The sequence below is a fragment of the Xiphias gladius genome, chromosome 10 (assembly GCF_016859285.1).
Source record: "Xiphias gladius isolate SHS-SW01 ecotype Sanya breed wild chromosome 10, ASM1685928v1, whole genome shotgun sequence".
Classification (NCBI taxonomy): domain Eukaryota; kingdom Metazoa; phylum Chordata; class Actinopteri; order Istiophoriformes; family Xiphiidae; genus Xiphias; species Xiphias gladius.
The window spans coordinates 16,375,374-16,392,939 of NC_053409.1; the positions used below are offsets into that span (position 1 = coordinate 16,375,374).

Below are 17,566 nucleotides of genomic sequence, written 5' to 3' on the forward strand. Positions count from 1 at the left end.
AGACAAACTGACGTCAGCCTGGGAGAAGAACAGGATGGGAGGGGAAGGTGGGGGTAGACAGGTAAAGGTGCTCTGTTCAGGCGCGTCTACTACTCACGGAAGCATACCGATGTTTTGTTGATTCCTTCGTTTTTCCATTTTTAGACGACGGTGTGTAAGTAACACCTAAACTCCTGATATAAATCGAGTATATATATATATATATATATATATATATATGTGTCTGTGTGTGTGTTTGCCTCAGTTGAACCATTTCTCTCAACCAGCGAGTTTAAAAGTGGGCAAAAAGTCAATCCTCTGATCTGTGTTGTTTTGCTTTTGGCTAATCTGGGTGTTGCTGGTACTAGGGATTCAAGATTTTTGCATGTGATATGAATACTTTTATGGGTGGTAGGATTATGTGGGGTTTTAAATAAGATATATAAATTGTTGCAGCTGTGCGCATCGCCCTACAGTAAATCAAAATGAGAGTAAGGCACCAAAGAAGTTGGGAAGTCTTTATTGTTCTAGGCTATCTTAGGGAGTGTTTCACATGTTTGCCATGGCATTATATATAAGAAACTTGAATTGAGGTACAGTACATACTATAAACAAGTACAAACTGGTGAGCTGATTGACATTCTATCCAACAGAAACAAGAAAATGGTGAAACGAGAGCAGGTGTCAGCCAACCGGCCCGACAACACCGCCTTCACTCAGCAGAGGCTTCCAGCATGGCAGCCCATGCTCTCTGCTGGCATTGTCATCCCAGGGTTTGTCGTCATTGGTCTGGCCTTCATCGGCATTGGCGTTGCTCTCTTTATCACTTCGCGGAGCATCCAAGTGTTGGAGGTATGGCTGACCACTGAAAGCATAAATCAGACTTGTGTCATGCAGAGAATTAATGGTCAAATGTCACCCGCAAAAAGAGAGGAAGAGGTGAACAAACTTTAAGTCAATGTTAAAACAATCTGTTTTCAGTGTTGAGATGACATTTTTGGTATGAGACTGATTCTGCTATCTGCTCACAGACTTGTCACTTGTATGTGATATGTACTCATGAGTTTAAAGAGGTGTGGTGTCAGTAACAAACAAGAGAGATACGTGTTGTAGCCATCAATAATTAATAACAACCTTTCTTATTTTTTCACCACACAGATAGACTACACTGGGGTTGAGAGAAACTCGCCATGCTTCAAGTGCACCGATACAAATCGCAAGAACTGTGTATGCAAAGTGGACTTCTCCATTGACAAACTCTTCAAGGTTGCAATGGAGCTTTGCACAGAGTTACACAAGAACAGTACTTTTATCATTTGTCAAGTTGAACTATACTCCTGCCTCTGACCCTTCGCTGTGTTTTTGTGATTCTGTTTTTGTCCACAGGGGCCCGTGTTCTTTTATTATGGTTTGTCCAACTTCTTCCAGAACTACAGAAAGTATGGTGTGTCTAAAGATGATGACCAGCTGTCTGGAGACCTGGAATACTTTACGGTGAGTTAACAACATGAGATATTGAAAAACAAGCACACCAATTAAAAAGGGGAAAGCAAAATCCATATGTGCTCAATTTAAATAAAAAGATTTTAAGGATTAGCTGTGTTGAGTACAAATATGCCAAGTTGTTCAGCTTGGTCAATTATACAGGTACAGCTCATATTTTTATCAGTGTACTTTTTTTATATATATATATATATATATATATATAAAACTATACAGGACCTAAAGCTGTATTGGTGGTACCTCATGTCATTGCCCATCTTTAATACAAACCAAGATTTAATACTACTTATTTGAGCAATGAAAGCACTGTTTTCTGTCTCTCTTGAAGAGCCCCAGTGATACCTGTGTTCCCTACGAGTATGACAGCAAGAACAAACCAATTGTACCATGCGGATCAATAGCAAACAGCATGTTCAATGGTACGTAAAGGCATTTAAAATGACAGCATTTCATTTGGAATTAAGTGTATTTGCTGTGTAAAGGAACTATTAATTCTTGTTTTGTTTTTTTTTTTTCCAAAGATACCTTCAAGCTGTATCAGATTGTCAATGGGGCAAATAAGCAGGTGTCCTTGGATGGAAAAGGGATTGCTTGGTGGACAGACTACAACATCAAATACAGAAACCCCACTGTCACACCTCTGAAGAACGCCTTCAACGGTAGTAACTGTTGCTCAGTTTACTGTATCTCGCTATCTGTTCTGTTGAAGCTTTGATTCAGGTTGACTGTGTTTAATGAGGGGAGAACTGTGTGTGTACAAAGTAGTAGCAAAGTGGAAAAGGAGTGGAATTGGATTATTGTATACGAAAGTAGTAGCTTAGTTTAGTATAGTAAATATTGGGCTACAGGGCTGTTAAGAGATCCTTTAGGAAAAATCACATTATAACTTACAGGGTAGTTGACATAATATTTAGAATTTATCATAGAGGATTAAAAGTTTGACTTTCAGGTACTGTGAAACCAATATTTTGGCCCAAGCCTGCTTACGAGTTGGACCCCTCAGACCCTGCCAATAACGGCTTCATCAACCAAGATTTCCTGGTGTGGATGAGGAGGGCAGCCCTGCCAGATTTCAGAAAGCTGTATCGACGAATCACTGAGGGTGATTATGCACAGGGACTGCCAGCTGGAAACTACTCCCTTGAAATTGCCTACAGTATCCTTACACATGTTACAGATGTAGTGGTGAGTTAAAGGCTGGTGCTTGGTGGTATGGGCAGTAATGTTTGTGTAGTTTTCCTGTGCTTAAAAAATATGGCGCACACTTTTCACTTGGACCCTATTTCATCTTTCTTTCCATCTCATTAATTAGTTTTGTGTAGTGATCTACATCTTGTTTGTTGTAATGCAGGCTCAATGAAAAAACACCAAAAATCAACATCACAAGCCAAAACATGCAATTTTCAACATATATGACTCTCACTCTGTAATAAGACATGTATGCATGAAATTTTCTGCTCATTAAAGACCTCTCACTGGTTCATGTAGTCGGCAGCAGCTGTCAGTAGTACTAAAATAACGATCAAACTTGAGCACTATACATGTTGTGAAAAAATTAACTGAATTACGTCAGTATCAGCTGATATGATGAAAAAGGGGAACCAGAATCCTCTTTTAAAATGAATCTTATTCTATTAAGAGAGTAAGTATGCTCATGCAAGGGATGATAAATCATCCAAACACATCAAAGTGTGTCTTTTTCAAATAGTTGCATGACACACTTTTGCCGTTAGCTGTGGAGAGTATCTGGAAGAACATGCTTTTTTAAATTCATTTAAATAGCATATAAGACTGGATAATATACCAATCCTTAGCTGATAATTTTACCCCAGTAGAGTGGTTTAATGGTTTTAATGGTTCCACCCACATGGGAAAATTTACAGACCTCCAAATGAGCCTAAAGGGGCCAGGTATTGAAATGGCCACGTTTCATGCCATATTACACCCACAGCACTTTAGTCTAACTTGTTTTACTGGTTGGGTGTGGTTCTGTTTTTAACTGAGCAGAGTGAACACAATGACTCGGGAGTTCTTTGAGGTGAGAAAAAACGGCAAATTTTCTGACATAAGCAAATATGTTAGGCAAAAATTTTTCACATGATTGATTGCCATCTTCCAGGGCAAGGCCTCTGTGAAGTCTTCAAAGGCACTTTCATTTTACTTAAAGGACCGCTGTGTAGGATTTAGTGGCATCTATCAGTGAGGTTGCACATTGCAACCAATTGACTACCCCGCCCCTCGCCCATCCCCTAATGTGTAGGAGAACCCACGGTGTCCTTCAGGTAACATAAAAATGTGAAAGGCTCTGTCTAGTGTTTGGTTTGTCCATTCTTTAGAAACATGGCAGTGCAACATTGCAGGCTCCATGGAAGAGGAACGGCTCTCTCTCTAGATATGAAGGGCTCATTCTAAGCTAACAAAAACACAACGATTCTTAGTTTCAGGTGATTATACACTCGTGAAAACATAATTTGAAATATTATATTCAATTTCTGCCAATAGATCCCCCTAAATCCTACACACTGGTCCTTTAAAGGACCACTGAAAATATAAGCATGAAGCTAATGTTTTTTGTTTTCTATAATTCTCTGTATTTCCTTTCTTGGTGTTGTATCCTTAACATTTTGTCCCCCAGACTATCCTGTTCTGAGCTTTGAAGGCAGAAAGAAGGTGGTGTTCAGCAATGTGTCCTGGATGGGTGGCAAGAATGAGTTCCTGGGTATTGCCTATCTCGTGATTGGTTCAATGTGTGTTTTCATGTCCATAGTCATGCTTATCGTCTATGCTAAATTCAAGTTCCCTGAGGAGGAATGATCACCTGGTCATGGACTGAAGTTGAGTGGGGATTTATCTACCCTATCAACAGTTTTTCTTTTTTTTCCCTTTTTACTCAATGAGATGATGAAAGCACAGTTCAGTGCTCACATGAAGGGGAGTATACAGCTAGAAACCGCCTATGAATTGAAATCACATATATTATTCCAGACATGAAGAAATCTAGCAGAAGAAGCCTGATTTCATTTTAGTTTGTGGACACTGCGGGATTAATTCCATTTCATAAATATACTCATCTGTAAGCACATCTATTAAGTTAGTCTCTCCTGCAAAAACTCTGCAGTGTCAGCTAACATTTATTGCCAGCAGAACAGCTGTGTACGAATTATCTTTTGCTGGTATCTCAGATTCGTTAGGGAACAAGTCCAAAATCGTGTTACCAATGCATGTCAAGTCTAGTGTAATGAGATTTGTAGTTTCTCATTTCTACCGACATAAAGCCTCCACCATGAATCCTAAAAAATGAAGGTAGAAGTAGAGTGAAGGAACAATTGGTATGCACAGAGCACAGGCTGATAATTGGCTGACAAATGGAGACATACATTACATCACTTCGCGGAGCATCCAAGTGTTGGAGGTATGGATGCTACATACTGTAGGCTCTTTTGTAAATTTTCCAGTTAAACTAGTATGGCAGGGTGTTTTCTCAGGCTTAAGGAAGTCTCATACTTTATTTCTTAAACTTGTTCTTTCATCATCACAAAATGAGCTGCCTCCTCATTTTAGGTCAGTAATAATGTAAAGCCATAAATCATTTGATAAGTTATTTGATACTGGACAAGAAGTTACATTACACTGTATGTATGTGGGATTTGTAATGTAACATGTAAATTAATGCTGTAAAAATTCCAAATATATTGCTGGACTATCTCAGGGATATGGTGTATAGGCTATCCAGCTCATGCTGTTGTCTATATCCTTTATCAGTTTTAATTGTTATTATTTGTTGAAACTTTGATTTTATTCTTCATGCCGACTTTTATTTAATAAAACACCACCACAACCATTACGTCCCATTGCTCCTTGTCTCATCAGGAAATGTCTATGGGCAATAGTGCCATGCTTTGTTTTGATCATTTTCAACAGTCGGTGTTGGATTCTATGGTTTTACAACCTCAACCACTTCGTTATGACTTTAGAGGTTATAATTTTTTAACGCGTGATATTCCGCATTGACCTTCCCCAGCAGCTCAATTATATGCAACACATCTAATATTATTTATCAAATGGATCGTATTTTCATGGGGTCCTGGCTGTTTAATAGTGGGCCTCTGAGGTCAAGCTTTACTGTACCTTGTAGGTCTACCTTCAAAGCTGACTCCAGTCAAAGCTCCAAATATACTTTTATTCTCGATGGAGCTGGATGATTAGGTTTATAAAAAATATGTAGAAGTAATAAACCTAACAATTTATAAGATGCATAACGATATTATGCAATTCATGAATTCTTGATAGCATGAGTTTGCAAAAAGTCCATTTGTTATGCTAATATCAAATTGTTAAAAAGGTTATCATAGGCTTATACTGTATAGTAATGTAAAACTATAAACTATATTATAGCTGAATCGGAAAAAATCCATACTTAAAGGTTTATCACCTTGTACTTTTAGGTTAAAGATGTAGTCAAGGAGGATTTATAGCTGTATCATTGGAGACAACTCCCTTTCTCCCTCTATGTCATACACTGTTAAAACGAAGAGAAAGAGTGAAAAAAATCTACTGCATTGTGGAAATTGTAGTTTTCGGCGGATAAAATCCAGTGAAATACTCATCCTATGAACGACAAGTACCACAATCCATTGCGCAAATAAATCAGACGGCCACGGTTGCAGCGTTTTGACGGCTGCAGTCAGAGTCTAACCAGCTCGCTAGACACTGTGGTCAACCTCATAACTTAAGTCTTGTTTCTTTGCTCACTTAGCACCGCTAAAGGTCGCCGTTGACCGCTTCAAAGAATGTCCGACGGCGGAGGAACGGAGGAAAACTCCAGCAACATAGAGGTGTCTGCCGTTCAAACGGTCGCTGATACCTCGGTGCTGCAGAAACACATTCGGAAACTGGTACCGCTGCTCCTGGAAGATGGCGGCGAGGCCCCGGCCTCTTTGGAAACCGCCCTAGAGGAGAAGAGCGCCGTGGAGCAGATGAGGAAATTTCTCGCCGATCCCCAAGTTCACACCGTCCTGGTCGAGAGAAGTGCACTTAAAGGTACGTTTAGCAGGAAGGGATTAGCTACCTTAATGTGATTTGAATACATGGACTTTTTGTTCAGTGTTTCATTAATATCAACGTAACCTGTCTGTAACTAATAAATTCGTCACCAGCAAAATGGCTTTAAACCAAACAGTGTTAGCTAAATTAACGTTTTATGTGGGCTGGTATTATAAGACAGCCGGGTAGATAATACTAACCTATAACCTAACCTAGCTTTCTATCTCCATCCATTACATCGGTACATTTAATGATGACTACGCAACTGTCGGTGGGGAATAGAAAAATGGTTAATAATAACGATACACTCCAAAGAAGGTGCTCAAGGTTAGCTATCTCATGACATTTTTAAGATATACTACTGGTTAACTGAAGCCGCAGCTTAATAAATGTTTTGTTAAGGTAGTGTAGAATTTATTGCAAGTTAGCATTGCCATTATGTTTATGTCCAAGTGCAGTTTATTTATAAAGCACATTCAAAATAAAAGTTGGCATTTGAGATCGGTGCTGTACAAAAGAGCACAAAACAAACACACAGTGCTAACGAAAACACAAGCTCTGATTTATTAAAAAAAAAAAAATCACAGAAATTCATAGAGAACGAATGCTTTGTCATAACTGCAAGTCATGTTGTGTCCACCTTCTTGGGGTTTTATCATGTGAACCAGCTAGTGTCAATGAACACATTATCTTCAGTTTCCTCCAGGAAAGTTAATCCTGAGCGTCAGAGCTTCTTGTCCTTACTAAATGTTTTATGAATGTTGAACCTCGATCCCTTGATATAGCACATGACCAAGTAGCCACTGAGGCTGAGCCTGTAGGCTTTGGATTCCCAGCCAGACAGTCACTGCCCCAGCCTATTCATGTTTTTGCACTAAGAATACTGATGCTGCAGTGCAGAGAGTACAAAGTCGGGGGGGCTGCTATCTTTTCCTACAAGCAGTGACCTCATTTGCAAAGGAGGGTGGGGACATAGATGGGTGGAAGCAGACCTTACAGTCTGATTGCATTGTCATCCTGCTGCAACATGGTCCTCTATATACAGATGAAATCGACCCTTGTCTAGTTTCTAAATAATGTATTTATACCATTGGTAGCAGAGTCATTTTGTTGGCTTCGAACAATTGACTGTTGTTACTTAATAATGAAAGTTTCTAAATAGTGACTAAATACAAGGGGGAACGACTTTAGCATGAAGCTTATCTTGATGCTGTGTGACATGGAGGTAATTAAATGTAGGGAAATTTCTACAAAAACTTATCCACTGTGTTTTGATTGTTAGTGTTTAATGGTGGCGCCACACACTGACAAAGTAGTAATGTGACGGTTTTTACTTGTTAGGCAAAATCTTGATAATCTCTAATAAATGGATATTCGAATTTAGCAATAGCAAACATCCACTGATCATTGCTTAACATGGCTGTGCGCAGAATATGACTTCTTGAATTTTACTTTAATTGTTCAGAAAATGATTTTTGTTTGTTCTTCACACAGAGGATGTTGGTGATGAAGGAGAGGAGGAGAAGGAGTGCATCACTTATAACGTCAGCATTGACATACACTATGGGATCAAGTCCAACAGGTAAATAATACATCTAAAGCACTGAAAAGAGGTCTTCATTTCAACCATGCCATGCATTTAATTCCATTTGTAAAACTAAAAAATGGTTACATGGAAATGGAGGTAGCATTTTCTCCATATAACTATTTAAGATATTTTTTTAATTGACTACTTGGTACTTAGCTTCCACTTCTGTTAATTCTGAATTGTGAATGTGTTCACCTCTTCCCTGCAGCTTGGCTTTGATCAAGAGGACAGGAGTCATCGATGCAGACAAGCCCATATCAACCCAAGTTCGAGTTCTGACCTTGAGTGAGGATTCTCCCTATGAGACACTCCACTCTTTCATCAGCAATGCTGTTGCACCTTTCTTCAAGTCCTATATCCGTGAATCTGGCAAGGCAGACAGGTAATTCTCAGAATGTTTCAGAAATGTTTTTTTATGGCTTCAAAACCCTCTGTGAAATTAACTGAATCACAAACTCAATTTAGTAGTTAAAAAGGCCTGGATGGGAAATTCCTCCAAATGACTTAAATATCTGTCATCACCCTCTAGAGATGGGGATAAGATGGCTCCCTCAGTAGAGAAAAAGATTGCTGAGCTGGAGATGGGACTTCTCCACCTGCAGCAGAACATTGAGATCCCTGAGATAAGCCTGCTCATCCACCCCATCATCACAAACATTGCCAAGCAGTGCTATGAGCGTGGGGAAAAGCCCAAAGTCACTGACTTTGGCGACAAAGTGGAGGATCCAACCTTCCTTAACCAGCTGCAGTCTGGAGTCAACCGCTGGATCAGGGAGATCCAGAAGGTTAGAGGCATTCCCATGTTTCTATCTCAAATGAAAACAAAACAATGCTGTGATAGTTCATTTAACAGGTGTATGGAAAAATATTTTTCTCTTGTACTCACCACTGGGTTTATTTGTCTGTGCCAACCACGCTTTTATCAGGTGACAAAGCTTGATCGTGACCCAGCTTCGGGCACAGCCTTGCAGGAAATCAGTTTCTGGTTGAATCTGGAAAGAGCCCTTAACAGAATCCAAGAGAAGAGAGAGAGCCCTGAGGTTCTGCTCACACTGGATATCCTCAAACATGGCAAACGTTTTCATGCTACTGTCAGCTTTGACACTGACACTGGTGAGTGACAGCCAGTCAAAACTTGTACCCCCTATGCTCACAGTAGTTTGAACAATGAACATTTTTGCTTCTTCTACTTATCACAGGTCTGAAACAGGCTGTGGAAACTGTCAATGACTACAATCCTCTGATGAAGGACTTCCCTCTCAATGACTTGCTCTCTGCCTCAGAGCTTGACAAGATACGCCAAGCTCTTATGGCTATATTCACTCACCTGAAAAAGATTAGGAACACCAAGTACCCTATCCAGAGAGCACTGCGTCTAGTAGAGGCCATCTCCAGGGACCTGAGCTCCCAGCTCCTCAAGGTGTTGGGCACCAGGAAGCTCATGCATGTTGCCTATGAGGAATTTGAAAAGGTTAGTGTGGTTGGATCTCTATTAATAAACTAAACCTGATTGTACTTTTTGTTCCCCCAGAAGTACATGCTCACTTTAGCTGCTCAAAATGTTATACATCTTCCTAAATGTCCTTTAAAATTCTTTGTTTAGGTGATGGTGGCTTGCTTCGAGGTGTTCCAGACCTGGGAGGATGAGTATGAAAAACTCCAGGGGCTTTTGAGGGACATTGTGAAGAGAAAGAGAGAGGAGAACCTGAAGATGGTGTGGCGTTTCAGCCCCGCCCACAGGAAGCTCCAATCCCGCCTGGACCACATGAGACGTTTCAGAAGGCAGCACGAGCAGTTGAGGGCTGTCATTGTCCGTGTGCTGAGGCCTCAGGTAATGTATACAATTTTTGGACCAGAAAAGTTTTTTTGGAATCCACAGTGGCCTCATTTTAACTGACAAGCATGCCTTGCCATTATTTAAATTATGAGCATTTCAATGTTCTCTACTTATAAAGCCTTACATTATAGAGGTTAATTTCTTGTTTTATTTGGACTTGCTTGAAAAATTGTTTGTGTAACTTTTTGTCTCCAGGTTTCTGCTGTGCCGCAGCATGCTCCTGGAGAGACAGTTGAGCCTCAAGATATGAAGGTAGCTGGAGTTCTCTTCGATGCGGCTGATGCCAACGCTATTGAGGAGGTCAACTTGGCATATGAGAATGTCAAAGAAGTTGATGGTCTGGATGTGTCTAAGGAAGGCATGGAAGCCTGGGAAGCTGCCATGAAGCGTTACGATGAGCGCATCGACCGTGTGGAGACCCGTATCACTGCCCGACTGCGTGATCAGCTGGGAACCGCCAAGAATGCGAATGAAATGTTCCGCATCTTCTCCCGCTTCAATGCTCTGTTTGTGCGCCCCCACATCCGTGGTGCTATCCGGGAGTACCAGACACAGCTCATCCAGCGTGTGAAGGACGACATTGAGTCACTGCATGACAAGTTCAAAGTGCAGTACCCTCAGAGCCAGGCCTGCAAGATGAGCCACGTCCGGGACCTGCCACCTGTATCTGGATCCATCATCTGGGCCAAGCAGATTGACCGTCAGCTGACTGCATACATGAAGAGGGTTGAGGATGTTCTCGGAAAAGGCTGGGAGAACCATGTGGAGGGGCTAAAGCTGAAGCAGGATGGAGATAGCTTCAGGGCTAAACTCAACACTCAAGAGATCTTTGATGACTGGGCTCGCAAGGTATTGAGTTGATCACAGGCATACATATACCACAGTATTTGTAAATGCTATTCATTTGCCAGATTCTCAGATTTAAAAAAAAAAGTTCACATTTCTGCCTGTGTGACACTTAATATTTTAATTTCTTTTTTTCTTTTTCTTTTTTTTTTTTTTTGTAACTCAGGTGCAGCAGCGTAACCTTGGTGTCTCTGGCCGTATCTTCACCATTGAGAGTACTCGTGCCCGTGGACGCACAGGAAACATGCTCAAGCTTAAAGTCAACTTCCTCCCAGAGATTATCACCTTGTCCAAAGAGGTCCGCAACCTCAAGTGGCTGAGCTTCCGTGTTCCTTTGGCCATAGTCAACAAAGCCCACCAAGCTAACCAGCTGTATCCATTTGCCATCTCTTTGATCGAGAGCGTTCGCACCTACGAGCGCACTTGTGAGAAGGTGGAGGAGAGGTCTTCTATCTCCCTACTGGTGGCTGGACTTAAAAAAGAGGTTCAGGCTCTCATTACTGAAGGCATCACTCTGGTCTGGGAGTCCTACAAGCTGGATCCTTATGTTCAGAGGCTGGCTGAGACGGTCTTCAACTTCCAGGAGAAGGTCAGTGTGGAGACGTCACCATTCGGTAGCATACATCCCTTATAAATGCAGACTCGCTTCAAGCTTAGAATTAAATGACAAATATGTAATCATCCCAAGGAAATATATGTCTTTCTGTTGTATGTTGTTTCCAGGTGGATGACCTCTTACTGATTGAGGAAAAAATAGATTTGGAGGTTCGCTCTCTGGACACTTGCATGTTTGACCACAAGACCTTCTCTGACATCCTCAACCGAGTCCAGAAGGCAGTGGATGACCTCAATCTGCACTCCTATTCCAACCTACCCATCTGGGTCAACAAGCTTGACATTGAGGTTGGTGCCACAAATTGGCCACAAGACAGGGATTGTTAGATATTGAATGTAGTGAGTCAGAATGGAAATGAGCTGAATATTTTAACCATTGTTTTTCACATTTAGATTAAATGTTTTAAATTTAAAACAGCACTGATTTTTGTTCTTTTTCCTTTTTAGATTGAACGTATCCTGGGAGTGCGTTTGCAGGCTGGCCTTAAGGCCTGGACCCAGGTGCTCCGTGGCCAGGTAGAGGACAAGGCTGATGTGGACATGGACACAGAGGCTCCACAAATGAGCCACAAACCGGGAGGCGAGCCCAAGATCAAGGTAAGCGTTGTGACTAGTGACCTTCTTATTGCATTATGCCATGTTTTTTATTTTAATGTTTATGCATTATTTATAAAAAACCTGGGAGCCATTGACCATTTCAGTATTATTATTTTTTTATCCCCAGAATGTTGTCCATGAGTTGAGGATTACTAACCAGGTCATCTACCTGAACCCACCAATTGAAGACTGTCGCTACAAGCTCTACCAGGAGATGTTTGCCTGGAAGATGGTCATCCTTTCCCTTCCCAGGATCCAGAGCCAGAGATACCAGGTAGAGACCATTTAAGAAGCAGGGGTGTGATTCTCACTGCAGAAAACCATGATAAAAAATGTATATCTGTTTGTGGTATGTATACATGGAGAATCAAGTCACTTTCAACAAAATATGTACCAAAACGTTGGAATTGAGTAAGTATATAATATGCCAATACTGTCTGTCATCTTGTAGCTCAGATATTGATATATTGAGAGACATGGCTGTTGCGTCCTATTGCACTCTTGCTGTCGCTTTTATCTAAGCAAGTCTGTCCTTCCCCACCAGGTTGGTGTACACTATGAACTGTCAGAGGAGGAGAAGTTCTACAGAAATGCCCTGACCAGAATGCCAGATGGCCCTGCAGCCTTAGAGGAGGCCTACAATGCAGTCGAAGACATTGTCAATGAGGTGGAGCAGTACGTCAAGGTAAGAGCCTCATTGGTCTAATAGCACAAATAGTGTGTTATCATACATTAGTTTACTTCTGATTGAACAGCTTGGTGACTGTTCAGTGTATTCTTTTTGTGCCTTTTCCTTAACTACATGTCCTTAGGTTCTATCACACATCTTCATATACATTATCATATATATTGATATCTTTTCTTGGCCCTGTCCAGGTGTGGCTGCAGTACCAGTGCTTGTGGGACATGCAAGCAGAGAACATCTACAACCGTCTGGGTGAAGATCTCACCAAGTGGCAGGCGCTGCTAGTCCAGATCCGGAAAGCACGAGGAACATTTGATAATGCAGAGACACGGAAAGATTTTGGACCTGTTGTCATAGACTATGGCAAGGTAATGATAAATCACAGTTCTAGGTGTTGTATTTAAAAGCTATTTCTTAAAAGACAATCTCTTAAAAATGTAAGAGTTTCTTAAAAAAATATCTTTGTATCAATGGGATTTTTACTAAATGGTTATTTTTCCCTGACAACAGGTCCAATCCAAGGTGAACTTGAAGTATGACTCCTGGCACAAAGAAGTCCTTAGCAAGTTTGGACAGATGCTTGGCCAGAACATGCAGGACTTCCATGCCCAGATCTCTAAGGTAATGCATGATATAATTTAGAAATACTGTGTGTCTTTTTTAACCAGTTTAGTAACATTAATCCCAAAGACACGGATTAGAAGATTAGTGTGTACTATTTTTTTTTTTTTTTTTTCTATCCCTCCTCTCTTAACACCTTTTTTCTGTTCCTTCACCAGTCCCGCCAAGATCTGGAGCAACATTCTGTGGACACAGCTAGCACCTCAGATGCTGTTAACTTCATAACGTATGTCCAGACCTTGAAGCGCAAGATCAAACAGTTTGAGAAAAATGTGGACGTAAGTACTCCTAAAACATTCAGTACCTTTCCCTCATTCCTTTTGTATAACGGCATACTTCAAGGACAGTTGTGGGTTCTAATCAGATTCTCCCTCCTTGACCTCCAGTTGTTCCGTAATGGACAGCGTTTGTTGGAGAAGCAAAGATTCCAATTCCCTCCTTCTTGGCTCTACATTGACAACATTGAAGGTGAATGGGGTGCCTTCAGTGACATAATGAAGCGCAAGGATACTGCTATCCAGCAGCAGGTGGCCAACCTGCAAATGAAAATTGTCCAGGAGGACAAAGCTGTGGAAAACCGCACCACTGATTTGCTCAATGACTGGGAGAAAACCAAACCAGTTGCTGTAAGAGAAATTGAGTCATCTTATATTTGAAATACATTGTAATACAGTCAGTCTGTAATATAAGTGGTTAATAGTTTGTTGTTTTTTTTGAGATACATAACTGGTTACTGCTCATTTGTAAAGTAGAATAGCAGGTAAAGACATATCTTAATGTGACTTTCAATAACCTGAGATCATTTCATCAAATGTATTTAATGTCTTACTGATATGCTTTTCCATCAGGGTAACCTACGTCCAGAGGAGGCTCTTCAGTCTCTGACCATCTATGAAGGCAACTTTGGCCGTCTGAAAGTTGAAAGGGAGAAGTGTGCCCGTGCCAAAGAGGCCCTGGAGCTCACTGATACTGGCCTGCTCAGTGGCAGTGAAGAGAGGGTGCAGGTAATGCATGGGAGGTATAATGCATTAAATTATGCATTTATACCTCCTCCAAGATAAGAGAGATGAGTAAATAAATGTTTTTTTTTTTGTTTTTTGTTTTTTTGGGACTCATTTCTGTCTTTGTGGTGACTTGTAGGTGGCACTGGAGGAGCTACATGACCTGAAGGAGGTGTGGTCTGAGCTGTCAAAGGTTTGGGAGCAAATCGACCAGATGAAAGAGCAGCCATGGGTGTCTGTACAGCCACGCAAGGTCAGAAATAAAAAGCAGCCATTCAGATTATTAAATGTCTTTTGTATATTTGCAAAATTATCTCTCATATAAATGTTTTCATGTTGGTGTTATGTGTTTGTAGCTTCGTCAGAGTCTGGATGCTCTTCTGAACCAGCTGAAGAACTTCCAAGCAAGACTGAGGCAGTATGCATCCTACGAGTATGTCCAGAGGCTGCTAAAGGGATACCTGAAGGTCAGGCAACAAGTTTTTCCCACTGAACCTAAATTTTGCCTCAGAAGAAAATAATGGGTTATTAAATCCTCTACCTTGCATTCCTTTCAGGTCAACATGTTGGTGATTGAGCTGAAATCGGAGGCTCTCAAGGACCGCCACTGGAAGCAGCTGATGAAGCGTTTGCATGTGAACTGGGTCCTGTCAGAGCTGACCCTGGGACAGATCTGGGATGTGGATCTGCAGAAGAATGAGATGGTGGTGAAGGATGTTCTCCTGGTAGCCCAGGGAGAGATGGCTTTGGAGGAGTTCCTCAAACAGGTGAAGAGGGAGGGTCCTCAAGAGATTATGCAGTGTAGTTGTAAAGCTTATAGGGAGCAGTTTACATTTTTTATCTACAGCTTCCAACCCAGATAATTACAAATTACTCACATTTTTGTACAGCTTGATAATAATTGTGTTCGTTGGTTCTCAGATCCGTGAAGTTTGGAACTCATATGAGCTTGACCTGGTGAACTATCAGAACAAGTGTCGTCTGATTAGAGGCTGGGATGACCTCTTCAATAAGGTCAAAGAACACATCAACAGCGTGTCTGCTATGAAGTTGTCTCCATACTACAAGGTAAACAGTTACATGCTCTCTTCATTGAGTCAACAGTTTAAGATTAAACAAATATTTTATTTTTTCAGAATGGCATCAACACCATGCTCTTTTTCCTTTTCTCCCAGGTGTTTGAGGAAGATGCCCTGAGCTGGGAGGACAAGCTGAATCGCATCATGGCATTGTTTGACGTTTGGATTGACGTCCAGCGTCGCTGGGTCTACCTGGAAGGCATCTTCACAGGCAGTGCTGACATTAAACATCTGCTGCCAGTAGAAACCCAAAGATTCCAGAGGTAAATGAATTACCCTTATTTTAAGAAACTAGAATTTATTTACGAATTCCAGCAGTCATGTCAGCATTTAAAGGATTTTCTGATAAGAGTCAAGCTCAAGGAAACATATTGGTACTCCCCTCCATTTACTACTGTAAATTTCTTCTGTAAACTTAATGTAATTTCTTATTGTCCTTATTCCACAGCATCAGCACAGAGTTCTTGGCACTGATGAAGAAGGTGACAAAGTCTCCTTTAGTGATGGATGTGCTGAACATTCAGGGAGTACAGAGGTCCCTGGAGCGTCTGGCTGACCTTCTGGGAAAAATCCAGAAAGCTCTTGGAGAGTACCTGGAAAGAGAGAGATCCTCATTCCCCAGGTATGGAGATGACACTGAGTTAGAGCGAGCAGAAGGAAGGAATATGTATTGTTATAATCTGCATATTGAAAAGAGAATTTAGAAATTGATTTTTGAATGTTTGGAATCACTTTTCTGAATTCAGTTTTGTTGATTCATGCATTAATTTATTAATTTATTAATTTTTTTTTTTTTTTTTTTTTTTTTGACAGGTTCTACTTCGTAGGAGACGAGGACCTGCTCGAAATCATAGGTAACAGCAAGAATGTAGCCAAACTGCAGAAGCACTTCAAAAAAATGTTTGCTGGTGTCTCCAGCATCCTGCTCAATGAGGACAACACTGAAGTGCTGGGAATCTCCTCCCGCGAGGGTGAAGAGATTGTCTACAAGACACCAGTCTCCATCACAGAGCACCCTAAGATCAACGAGTGGCTGACTCTGGTAGAGAAGGAGATGAGGGTGACGCTGGCCAAGCTGCTAGCTGAGTCTGTCACAGAAGTCACGGCCTTCAACAAGGGCACAGCCGTTGACTTGAGCCAGTACATCTACTGGATTGATCGTTATCAGGTCGGCATTGAGAGCATTCAGTATATATTATAAACATGTAAATCTGGGGCCATGTTTGAAAATTTGTCACTTACCTTTGTCCTCTTTCTACAGGCCCAGCTGGTGGTCCTGTCCACCCAGATTGCCTGGTCTGAGAACGTTGAAACAGCCTTGACCACCATCGCTGGTGGTGGGGACATGACGCCTATGCACGGAGTGCTGTCAAATGTGGAGGCCACCCTCAATGTGTTGGCTGACACTGTGCTGATGGAGCAGCCTCCACTCCGCAGGAGGAAACTGGAGCACCTGGTCAGTGGGATTTTTATTTAAAACAGTTTTTTAAGAATGTTTGTATGATCAACAATCTCAAAAGTCCCTCTTCTTCTCCCGCTTAGATCACCGAGCTGGTGCACCAACGTGATGTGACCAGGACGCTTATCAAGAACAAAATCGACAACCCCAAGTCCTTTGATTGGCTCAGCCAGATGCGCTTCTACTTTGACCCCAAGCAGACCGATGTCCTGCAGCAGCTGTCCATTCAGATGGCCAATGCCAAGTTCAATTATGGCTTTGAGTATTTGGGTGTCCAGGACAAGCTTGTCCAGACCCCTCTGACAGATCGCTGCTATCTGACCATGACCCAGGCTCTGGAGGCCCGCCTTGGAGGGTCACCATTTGGTACGAAAATTAAATGTGGCATATTTTCTTACAAACAAGAAACTGAGCATTTACTCCTGAGAGAAAAGGACAGTTTTACATGAAAAAAACACTGAACTTCACTGAGTTTGTTTTCTCATCTAGGTCCTGCTGGCACCGGAAAGACTGAGTCTGTGAAAGCCCTTGGTCACCAGCTTGGCCGCTTTGTCCTGGTCTTCAACTGTGATGAGACATTTGACTTCCAGGTGCATGACTGTTTTCAGATTCTTCGTTCTTTGACTAGTTTCTAGCCAAGACAACAACACCATAAAAGATCAGTAAAGCACTTAGTTATTGTTTTTTAAAACAGGATTTAGTTCTCATATTTT

At 41.4% G+C, this 17,566-nt stretch overlaps 2 protein-coding genes across 3 annotated transcripts in view; both read left to right on the forward strand.

Annotated features, from left to right (window-relative positions):
- The first annotated feature begins 27 nt into the window (after window positions 1-27).
- On the forward strand, window positions 28-5,326 carry tmem30b (transmembrane protein 30B). Of its 2 annotated transcripts, none has more exons than XM_040136376.1 (8): window positions 28-154; window positions 633-831; window positions 1,138-1,245; window positions 1,366-1,473; window positions 1,811-1,901; window positions 2,004-2,141; window positions 2,432-2,638; window positions 4,118-5,326. In XM_040136376.1, exons 2-8 carry the CDS (start codon window positions 643-645, stop codon window positions 4,294-4,296), a joined length of 1,020 nt encoding a protein of 339 aa, XP_039992310.1. In that variant the 5' UTR covers window positions 28-154; window positions 633-642; the 3' UTR covers window positions 4,297-5,326. The 2 variants fall into 2 exon arrangements, with proteins under 2 accessions (XP_039992310.1, XP_039992311.1); XM_040136377.1 differs by having other exon boundaries at window positions 34-150.
- An 807-nt stretch (window positions 5,327-6,133) lies between these two features.
- dync1h1 (dynein, cytoplasmic 1, heavy chain 1) overlaps window positions 6,134-17,566 on the forward strand; it is a 29,250-nt gene continuing 17,817 nt past the window's right edge. Inside the window, exons 1-28 of the mRNA XM_040136370.1 lie at window positions 6,134-6,522; window positions 8,020-8,107; window positions 8,322-8,495; window positions 8,643-8,898; window positions 9,040-9,226; window positions 9,313-9,584; window positions 9,717-9,944; window positions 10,146-10,799; window positions 10,963-11,385; window positions 11,520-11,699; window positions 11,859-12,008; window positions 12,136-12,282; window positions 12,553-12,693; window positions 12,885-13,061; window positions 13,204-13,314; window positions 13,473-13,592; window positions 13,701-13,940; window positions 14,163-14,318; window positions 14,455-14,568; window positions 14,672-14,782; window positions 14,873-15,082; window positions 15,237-15,383; window positions 15,491-15,657; window positions 15,843-16,016; window positions 16,208-16,562; window positions 16,656-16,850; window positions 16,937-17,219; window positions 17,343-17,443. Of these exons, the coding sequence (XP_039992304.1) occupies window positions 6,273-6,522; window positions 8,020-8,107; window positions 8,322-8,495; window positions 8,643-8,898; window positions 9,040-9,226; window positions 9,313-9,584; window positions 9,717-9,944; window positions 10,146-10,799; window positions 10,963-11,385; window positions 11,520-11,699; window positions 11,859-12,008; window positions 12,136-12,282; window positions 12,553-12,693; window positions 12,885-13,061; window positions 13,204-13,314; window positions 13,473-13,592; window positions 13,701-13,940; window positions 14,163-14,318; window positions 14,455-14,568; window positions 14,672-14,782; window positions 14,873-15,082; window positions 15,237-15,383; window positions 15,491-15,657; window positions 15,843-16,016; window positions 16,208-16,562; window positions 16,656-16,850; window positions 16,937-17,219; window positions 17,343-17,443 (5,811 nt within the window). The 5' untranslated portion in view covers window positions 6,134-6,272. The remainder of the gene's footprint in view (window positions 6,523-8,019; window positions 8,108-8,321; window positions 8,496-8,642; window positions 8,899-9,039; window positions 9,227-9,312; window positions 9,585-9,716; window positions 9,945-10,145; window positions 10,800-10,962; window positions 11,386-11,519; window positions 11,700-11,858; window positions 12,009-12,135; window positions 12,283-12,552; window positions 12,694-12,884; window positions 13,062-13,203; window positions 13,315-13,472; window positions 13,593-13,700; window positions 13,941-14,162; window positions 14,319-14,454; window positions 14,569-14,671; window positions 14,783-14,872; window positions 15,083-15,236; window positions 15,384-15,490; window positions 15,658-15,842; window positions 16,017-16,207; window positions 16,563-16,655; window positions 16,851-16,936; window positions 17,220-17,342; window positions 17,444-17,566) is intronic.

Excerpts from the sequence above, each read along its gene's own strand:
- tmem30b (XM_040136376.1), top strand. The coding sequence starts at position 643 with ATGGTGAAACGAGAGCAGGTGTCAGCCAACCGGCCCGACAACACCGCC. Across the intron at positions 2,142-2,431 it reads TCTGAAGAACGCCTTCAACG|GTACTGTGAAACCAATATTT; the intron begins GTAGTAACTGTT and ends TTTGACTTTCAG. Across the intron at positions 2,639-4,117 it reads CTCCCTTGAAATTGCCTACA|ACTATCCTGTTCTGAGCTTT; the intron begins GTATCCTTACAC and ends TTTGTCCCCCAG.